We start from the raw sequence: 9,904 nt of genomic DNA on the forward strand, positions 1-9,904 counted from the left end.
GTGATATCAAAAATGAAAAATATGGATAAACAAAGTATATTCAAGAATAAATAATTATTGTCAAAAATTCTATCTCACAGAGTATATTTATAATCAATGAAGTTCAAAAACAATGAATATATATACAAAAAGACTGGTAGAAAATTGAATGCATAAGTGCGTGCAATAACTCTTCTATCTTCATCTTCGTAAATGTGTATATTTATAGTTGGAGATGATTAATAATTTGTTAGACACATTTAATTAGTTGTTAGACTCATCTTCATCTTTCCTTCTGAGCTTCTTAAAAAATGAGGTGTTGGCATGGTGCTTTTCAGCAGAGTTGTCTGCTTACGATGAGTAGAGAAAGTAATGACTAAATACATTTAATGTTACAATAAAAAAGTAGATAGTTTAATATTGGTAGAGTCAAATGCAATACAAATATAAAGAAGAATATAAAATTTTATAAGTGTTTAAGTCTACCCAAGGTTGTGCTTAAAATGTTCCTCGATAGGTAACAAGGTCAACACAACACTGAAAATATGAAAGGAATTCAAAACAAGTGAGACCCAAAGCTCACAAGTTTTGGAATGTAAAACAAAGCACAAGTCTTCATGTTAGTACCAGTATTAGTAACCACTATATCAGTATAGACAATGAATATTTTAGAGATAAGTGTTGAGTTTAATATGGATATAAACGAATAATATTGGAATGAGGATAATGTAAACATAGAGAATAGTATCAGTGTAGATAAATCTATACCCATATAAGCAGGCTTGTACCCGTATAAGAAAGGAATGTACCCATATATGAATACTTTGGAATTTAAGAACACAATTCATATCAGTATTGGTATAGGTAAAGTAATATAGGCAAAAGCACTTAAAAGGAATAGGAATCGAAGTTTAACACAAAAGAGTGTAGTTACCCCTTAATTTCCTCAAATGTCATTGAATTTTTTATTAAATAAAATCTTTTCTATTTTGTAATCATCAAAATCAAGGTTTAACATATTATAGTAATTAATTTCAATTAACTTAAAATTAAAAAGATCACACATTTTTAAATTTAAGGGTATTAACTACCATCTCTGAAACCGTAATATTAATTAACATTGTCCTATAATTAAGGTGGGGAAGATCTGAGCCTTTTTTTTTTTTGGTGCTTTCTCGTGATAATTTTATTGTGTTTATTCCCTTGACATTTATGATTTATCATCTGTAAATATGTTTAAACAATTTGTTAGAAATATAATCTAACAATTTTTGTTTGAACAATTTTTTTTTGCATATTATTATTAAGAGATTAAAAAAACATTATTATCAATGCCTCATCTCATGCCAGAATTACAAGGGTCATCCCGGGTTTAAAATGCCTGATCAGTTTATAAAACTTTTAAACTATACTTAAATAGTGTTTGGATTGATAGATTTGTATTTCAAATCTGACATTTTAAATCCATGAATTTAAAATTCTTTTAGTTAGTTTAAATAATACAGGTTATTATTATTAAGTAGTATTTACATATGGAGATTTGAAATAATAATGATTTAGAAATGATTTCAAATTATAATGGAATTAAGATAAAATTTGGATTACAAATTTAAATTCATAAATTTTTAAATGCCCAACTAAGAGATCTGGTCCAAATTTAAATTAATATGTATCCAAACATAGCATTAATTTTTAAGAGAATAAACAACAATTTGAACTTCTGGGCATTCTTATGGTTATTTCTAGTTCTCCTTAGTCATGAAACAACAATGAGTGAATTAAGCGGAATAATAAACATAGATTCTGGTTAATACAAATTGAACAAAGTTAGTACATTTCTTGTCAGAGCAGCCAAAAAAAACAGAAGAAGTTAAAGTATCTACATACATAATAGCATTGCGCTCGACATGTAATGTTGATTTAGAAATCTTCAAGAAGCTAACCCAAAAAAAAAAAAAAAGCATGAAAAAGATGGTAGTCCTACTTCGATTTCAAAAATGTAGGCCATATAGTGCCCAACTTCCTTTAATCTTCATCCACTTCCTTCCCAACATCATCTTGATTCTACCCTTCCTGTTGCAAGATTGATTTAATATGACTGTTCCACATTGAAGCTTCTTCAATCTCCTGAGGAAGCAAAATATTCCAATACCACCTGCAAAGCAACAAAGTCAAGGTTATCTCCCACCATAGGCATGAGGTCTATCGACCATTAGATTCAAACTGTCATCTTTGTGTTTTCGATTAAAAAGTGAATGATCCATTTGCTTTAATTATAGATATAATAAAGGGTTAGATGGCAAATTTGTCCTTAAATTACAAGTCTAAGAGCTTTTAATCTAAACTCGTTTTCAATGCAATATTCTCTTTTAACTTTTAAAAAGGTGCAATATTGCCCTTACTATTAACAAATGTTAACTTTAACCGTTAGTTGATAAAAAATTATAGACAAAGACCAAGATGTAATTTTTTATCCTTGTCTATAATTATGAGTCCTTTTCTGTAGTGTTTCTTGTTCTTTTCTGTAAAATTGTGAAGTCATTTTCTGGTCAATTTAAGGTCAAAGTTAACTTTTGTAAACGATAGAAGTGAGATTACACCGTTTTTAAAAATTAAAGAAGAACATTGCACCAAAAGAGAGTTTAGGGTCCCAAATACTCTAGAGCCTATAGTTTAACTCTTTAAAGGTAAAATTGCCCTTTAACCCTATAACAAAATATGCAAGCTTTAAATACATAGTGACATAGGTAGGCACACAGTAGATGAGGAATGGGATATATCAGTATGCAGAGAAATCTCTTTTCACCATGATGCACAATAAAATTTGACTTTTAATATATTTCACCTCATTTAGGTAGTTGGGGTCTGATGTTGAGATGGATGAGAATTTCAACTGCTTGATGGAGAAAAGTTTTGGCCAATCTCGATTAAAGAATTCTCAGCTCTTCAAGTCTTCAAAGCATTAACAGTCGAACCAACTTTGCCTCCTTGGCAATTTGTCTCTGTGTTGCTACCTTTAGGGAGATATCCTGCAAATGTAATGTTTGAAGATAGGCTGTTATTGAGTTGATGTTGGACTTGCAACGGTGGGAATGATTTATGGTTTCCTCCAAAAGATATTTGTGCATGATCATGTAAAACTCTTCCTTGTTCCTGAGAAACATAAATTTTTTTTATTTTTTTGGTTAGGAGCAGTAGTTGCTTGTGAAGTGTAAAAATTGAATGAAAAGCAGGGATAGAACTATTGCAATGAGGAAAATTTTGTGACAAAAATAGAACAGTTGCTTACAAGTTCTATAATAGTACTGTTGGATGCTTTAAATTGTGTAGCCATAGGAGGTGGTGGTTGTTTCACATTATGTTCCTTGTGAAGCTGAAGCAGATGTTGAGAACTTGAAGCATTACCGAGAAAAGGGGCATTTGATGTCTTTGTAGTTGAAATCATAGAATGATGACCAGGCCAAGTTTCATTTTTAGGGGATAACACAAAACTAAGATACTTTGATGAGTCATCAAAAACAAGTGTGGTTGGCCCACTGGTTGATGATTTCCCAGAATTGACTTTCTTCTCAGAATCTTGGTGGGTAGAATTGCTTCCGTTCTTCGCTACAGATATTGAAGAATTTGTCTGATGTGCCGTATGCGTAGTCCATGCAGAATGACATCCCTGCCAAGCAACACTAGGTAGACTGTGAAATGATATAGCAAATGTTTGAGAAGACACAAGCTCAAAACCACCCTTTAAAGCCTCTTGTTGCCCGTCACCAAAATTTTCGTTCTTGCCTCCAATGCTATTTGATGTTGTAGGTGGCCTAAAGGAAAAGTTTACCGGCTGAATTGGAAATGTGAATTTCTGGCTATACACATTCTTTGGGAACAAGATGTTTGACCAACAATAGATGGAGCTTTCTCTTGACAAGTCTCAGTCACGAGCTTGAGAGGATGAGACTGCAAGGTGCTTTGCTTTTGAGATTGTTGTAGTTGTGCTACGGGAGAGGACAAAATGTATTGGCACTAACGTTTACCCCAGATGATTTCTTATGAGATGATGACAAATCAATCGAGGTGCTTGAATTTAGGTAACTTGGTTGAGCTAATGCATATGAGGGAGCAGGGCTAACACCTCTAACTGATGCAGTTTCACCTGAAGGAGTTAAAAAGGAGAAAAAAATACTCAATATTTACAATTGTCACATATAGAACATCATTGGCTATGAAATAATGGGTCGCTAAAGCTCAATGTAGAAGCAACTATTGACAAAGATAAATAGTTACCTAGTGATCCAGCAAAGAAACTAATGGAATTATCAGAAGAGGAAGCATAGCTTGAGTTCCCACCTCTCGCATGACTAGCTGCTATTGTTGCTAAAGATGGTTGATGCTGGGTCAAAGAGAATAGGAAAGCAAGAGCATGCGTTAACATACATTAAAGAACATCACTTTCATTATAATCCACCAATTCAATTAGTAAAACAAAAGCATAAAGATACAGATATGCATTAGCTTAAGGAAGACAAGAACATACCATTAGATTGCCAGCTGAGGTACGATATGGACCTTTTTGTTCCATTTGCATTGAATCCAATGAGCTGCTAGCATCAGGGCCTTTATTTGTGTCAAGACTAGGAAATTTTGAAGCAGCCAATTCGTTCTTCACTTGTGTAGCATTTTCGTTTACACCGGGAAAATCATTTTGTGATTGTTTCCCAATGATCATACTTTCTGGAGTTGGCACACCATTAACATTGCTGGGCTTTGTGCCACATAAAGAACTAGAATTAACAGCTGCTGGCTCAATGTGGTTCGCCCTTAAAAGCTGCTGGTGCAAGAAGATGCTGCGAGCGATGTAATGATGGGTTGCACAGCGCTTAGGTGGAGATGGAGAAAGCACAAAATCAACAAGCTGCATGTTTCAATTATGCAAAATCGTTCAACATTTAATTCTGATAAACTAGGCGAAGGTGAGAAAAAGACGAACACAAGAGTAAAAAGAGCTTAATTAATGATAGCTAAAGGAAAGTTTTTTTGTAGGAATGACAATACTTGCAGGGCTGCTGATGATCCTATGGTTTTATCTGTCTTCACAATTGGCTGCAAGGTCGGTGGAACGTATCTATTGATCAAAGTTATTGTTCTTAGTACCAGTCAAAATATTCACATTAACAGTAAAGGAAATCAGAGAAGGCATCGTAATGAGGAAAATAACAGATTTATAGATTATCTCATACCCAAGAGGAGGGAGATTTCTTGACCATGCCGGTACAGAGGATGACAAAGAGACTAGAAAGGAAAGAAGAGATAAGATAGTATAAATCAATAAATTGTGAAAGAATTGAAGTCGGAAGTTGGCACTAAAAATCCAGAGAGTGAAAATACGTCAAGTTACCAGTTTTCTTCACTTCGTAGTTTGTCATCTCAGGAGGTTGCTCCTGCTTATTGTCCTCTTCTAATGTATCTCTTGTCAAAATGCCATCATCTTTCATTGGCACCTCTAAATCAATCTTTATTACATCATAATTTTCGTTCGACGCGTCCATCTTCATCTCCTTAGTTGGTCTTTCCTCCTTATCTTCCATCTTGATGTTATTTCCCTTTTTCTGCATCAAAAACCATGGTAAGTTGTGGTGCAAAGAAGAGGGAATGCTATGAAAAATTATTTAGATTCAAACTCTACTCACTTCCACATCCAACGCCAAAGGTCTAGTTTCTGATGTGAGATTACCCCTCGACAAGTCATCCCTTTCTGGGGATAACACTGCAGGAGAGGAGCCTGCTAAAAGGCCCTAGTCATATACTTAAGAAGCAGAAACTTAGGAAAGTAATTGATATTCACTTAGAAGGATTCTCACCATATGGTCAATAGTTAACTTCTCTTCTTGTTGGTTTTTGGCACCCAATACCATAGAAATCCTAATAAATTCAATCAGAAGGATATCCTTATATAACATAACTTGTACAGAAAATCACAAGGAAAAAAACTCAAAAGATACAGAGAGTTGGCAAGAGAGAGTAGGAATTTCTGATTCTCACCCTCTCGTATCAGCGGTAGCCTTTATATCAACGTCCAACTTACAACATGACGATGGTTCCAAATTGACTTTCTTAATGTCCTTGTCTAAAACAGATGTTTTGTTTTTAACTAACTCGGCAGCTGAACTCTTTGAAGCCAGAGGAGAAGACGTATTGTTCTTCATAACCTTCCTTCTTTCTATTGATAAATGTCAAATAAAAATTATTTGGGGCTAGAAGAAGCAATAAATTCAATATAAGAGGAATACTACATTTGATCTGAATGTTCAACCTACCATCATCCATAGATTGATGAGAATGAATACTATGGGAAGGAATTGAGGTCTTAGAATTGCGTCTGGTACAATATGGGCCATTGGTTTTGAGCTTTACTGAGGAATCCTGATTCCTGTTGGTCTTCAATCCATTCAAAAGCTCAGCTATCTCAGTTTCAATGTCGTCTTCAGTCAATGAAAATGATGCGGATGTCTGCAAGAAGTGCGCCTGGTATCCAATCAACTTCTGCAGTATTTATACGACTCAGAACTAGGTGCTTCATTTTCCCCAGAAAAGTAAATAAACAAGAAGAAGATAGCGCATAGCACCTTTTTTCGAACAGAAACATTGGATGAACGAGCCTTCTTGGGCACTATAACACCAATAACCCATTGTTATGATCTGATGCAGACGATGAAGTATTTGAAGAAAGCCTAAATGAAAATCCACCGTTTTCGAGCTCGTAATCCTGTTCATTTTCTACACTTCGAGGGCCTCTTTTCTCTTGCTAATAGTGAATGAATCTCGATCATGGTTCTTCAAGGTCTCCTTCTGCAAGTCCACCTTTGATTCCTCTGTTTTCGCCATTAAAAAGAAAATCATGAAAAGAGATAACACACAAGACATACAAAGAAGCAAGTAGGATCAAGAGAGAGAGAGAGAAAGGCGATCATACCAAAAGTTCGATGCCTTCGTCTAGGGAAACTTGGTTCTCCGGTTCGATCCATGAGCTTGAAGTTCCTCTCACGAAATCACAGTGATATCAAAATCACACTGTGGTTGTCGCCGCAGCATTATATCTTGTACCTCTTCAGGACCCGCCACTAGAATATCTTAAAGAGTTTGATTTCTTTATTCGAGTTAATGGCTGACGTGGCATGTCTTTTCCTTGGAATTTGGGGCAAATTAGTCTAACCTGGCACAATAATTATATAATTTTTCTTTTTTATTTCCCTTCATCTCCTTCCAAATTTTTATGTGAAGTTGATCTTGTAAACTAAAACTTTATTGTGGGAGGAAGAGGCTTGAAGCTTCATGTATATCTATTTTTTATTTTATTGCACTGTGGGTAACCTGAAATCCAGCAAGTTTCTCAAAAATATCTTTAACATTGTTATTTTATATGATTGCATATTACAATACTTAAACTCAAGATTTTAATATAAATTGATTTAACTCTTTTTTTTTTTATATACACATTGATTTGATTTAACTCTGTTAACCGGTTAACCAAGCATCTTTTGGTTTAATATTCATCTTTTTAATGTCATTGTAACAATTCACCTTTCCAATTTTATTTTTTTAATCTCATCTTATTTCATTATATAGTAAAGTGTATCATTTTATTTAAATTTTTAAAATATTTACATATAAAAAAAGACATGTGGGGCCATTATAAGAAAAATATGTATGAGATTCATAATAAAAATGATGATAAATATGATATTCATAGAAAAATATGTACAATATGAGCCCATCATTCATTGTTTTAAAATAATAATAATTGATTTTACTTGTATTTTTTTTGTGTATGTTTATATATATAATATAAATTATATAATAAAATACAAAACTAATAATAAATTATAAAATAGTATCTGATTTATCATAGTACATGTCTCACTTTTCTCAAGTGATGCATGGCAAAAAATTCTAAAAGAGAATAAAATAATTATATTTTAATTTGCAGGAAGTAAGAAATTTAAAAAATAATAATATTTTTGATATGCATAAAGTAACAAGTTGCAAAATAAAAGTTGATGATTAAATTTTGATTTACATGGCCAATAATTGATGGATCCAGGAATATTTATTGTGGGCAAATTATTTTAATTAATTATGAAGGATAGAAGTTAATAAAAAGTTTGTTTTTATATAGTAAAGTTCATCATAGAGTAAAGTGATGTTTTAATAAAGTTTATTTTTATATAGTGAAGTTCATCTATACCCCCCCCCCCAAAACATCTTATCATCACTCTATATATTGTAAAATACATCCATCCCACCATAGATCTACAATGAATGAACACTTACTCCACTATTTAAAAATATAAAGTATTTTTTTAAGAAGTTAGACGTTAAAAAATATAAGGTATTTTTAATATTTTCAAGATGCAATCATTACCTTTTTTTATTAAGTGCTTCTAATAAATAAATTATTTTATATTTATTTTAAAGTAAAAAATATTATTAAATAAGGATAAAATATGAAAAAAAATAGTATTTTGGAAGACAAATAAATATTTTATTGAGAGATAAAATTTGATTAAAATAGGTTATATTTTTTAACTAAGCAAGCCATACTTTTTAAAAAATTGTTTTGTACCTTTAGAGATTATTATGTGGGCCTTACAATAGTATAATATTTATAGTGAAAAAATAATGAAAACGTGTGAGACCCATAATAAAAATAAGAGGTAATGGGGATACTATCATTTGATGCTTATGTTTTTTATATGTATCTAAAGATAATAATGTAAAAAGTGCTTGTCCCACTATAAATCTATCGTGGGATGAACAGTAATTTTTATTTTTTTAGATTTTGAAAGATTATGTGACACTTGCAATTAAAATAGGTGTAAAATTTGTAATGTAAAATTGACATCAATGTGAGATTTATAATAAAAATGATAGGTGTTGGACCTATCTTTTTTACTATAAATATAAAGGGTAAAAGAATTTTTTATATATAGATTTTTAATATACACGGATTATAATGTTATTTATGTTTTCAGTATATACATAGAAAATTTGTAAAATAAAACAATTTCTTTTTTAAATTGAACAATAATAAAAGTTATTCTTTTTATTTTTAATATGCACGGGAAACAAATCTTTTATACATAGATTTTGTACGTACACGGATATATATGTTGTTTATGCTATCAACATATACATGGGAACAAATTATAAAATAAAACAAGTTATTTTTTTAAATTTAATTTATGTGCGAATATATAGTCAGGGATGGAAAATTTTATTTATATTTTGTTATATTATAAGGGAACATTATAAACTAATTACGTTGAGATAAAATAAGTTGATGTTTATGGCTAATTATAGTATATTTATTTTAAACTGTTGGTTATAATTATGATTTATAAATATTATTATGACATAAGTTATAGTATGCGGTTTATTATAGTACATTTTTTATTTTCCTAGGTGATGAATGGGCCACCCTATTTTAAAAGAGATTAAAGCTAATTTTATTTTATATTTGAAAGAGGCAAGAAATTAAAAAATATTATATTTTTGATCATGCTTGAGAGTGATGCATAATAAATGAGAAGTAGTTACTTAGATTTTAATTTGTAAGATCAAACAAGTGATAAATGTAATATTTGTTGGAAGATAAATTAATTCTCAATCTCCAATCAATTATACAGGGCTTGGCAAAAAATATTGATTTACAAGGCAGAACTTCATAGTAAAATTGTTTTTTAATTTCATTTGAAAATTTTCTTCATATTTATCAAATGAAGAACCTTAAGTATGGATGATTGGCATGTTGATCCCAAGGGCAATACATTTAAATAAAATAAGTTTATTTATCTATTCTATGATAGTAAAATTTAAAATAAAATAAGATTTTATTTAGATTTAATTTAACTAAATAAAAAATTTAATTCTAAGTAGA

At 31.2% G+C, this 9,904-nt stretch overlaps 1 protein-coding gene across 2 annotated transcripts; it reads right to left on the bottom strand.

The window, feature by feature from the left end:
- Positions 1-1,767: 1,767 nt before the first annotated feature.
- LOC129315140 (protein TIME FOR COFFEE-like) lies at positions 1,768-7,050 on the bottom strand. Of its 2 annotated transcripts, XM_054958698.1 has the most exons (14): positions 6,941-7,050; positions 6,715-6,839; positions 6,594-6,637; positions 6,285-6,510; positions 6,010-6,187; positions 5,658-5,889; positions 5,366-5,576; positions 5,208-5,259; positions 5,023-5,092; positions 4,505-4,882; positions 4,255-4,360; positions 3,269-4,123; positions 2,825-3,132; positions 1,768-2,134 (listed from the first exon to the last, which is right to left on the bottom strand). In XM_054958698.1, exons 7-12 carry the CDS (start codon positions 5,553-5,555, stop codon positions 3,966-3,968), a joined length of 954 nt encoding a protein of 317 aa, XP_054814673.1. In that variant the 5' UTR covers positions 5,556-5,576; positions 5,658-5,889; positions 6,010-6,187; positions 6,285-6,510; positions 6,594-6,637; positions 6,715-6,839; positions 6,941-7,050; the 3' UTR covers positions 1,768-2,134; positions 2,825-3,132; positions 3,269-3,965. The 2 variants fall into 2 exon arrangements, with proteins under 2 accessions (XP_054814673.1, XP_054814674.1); XM_054958699.1 differs by having other exon boundaries at positions 2,825-3,008; positions 6,594-6,839.
- Positions 7,051-9,904: the final 2,854 nt, after the last annotated feature.

This window comes from Prosopis cineraria, unplaced genomic scaffold (assembly GCF_029017545.1).
Source record: "Prosopis cineraria cultivar Desert tree isolate PC_DT_omini unplaced genomic scaffold, ASM2901754v1 PC7, whole genome shotgun sequence".
In the NCBI taxonomy this organism is placed as follows: Eukaryota; Viridiplantae; Streptophyta; class Magnoliopsida; order Fabales; family Fabaceae; genus Prosopis; species Prosopis cineraria.

Coding starts and splice junctions, on each gene's coding strand:
- LOC129315140 (XM_054958698.1), bottom strand. CDS start 5,555: ATGGAAGATAAGGAGGAAAGACCAACTAAGGAGATGAAGATGGACGCG. Junction 5,093..5,207: donor AGAAATCTCCCTCCTCTTGG/GTATGAGATAAT, acceptor TTTGATCAATAG/ATACGTTCCACCGACCTTGC. Junction 4,883..5,022: donor GATCATCAGCAGCCCTGCAA/GTATTGTCATTC, acceptor TGAAACATGCAG/CTTGTTGATTTTGTGCTTTC.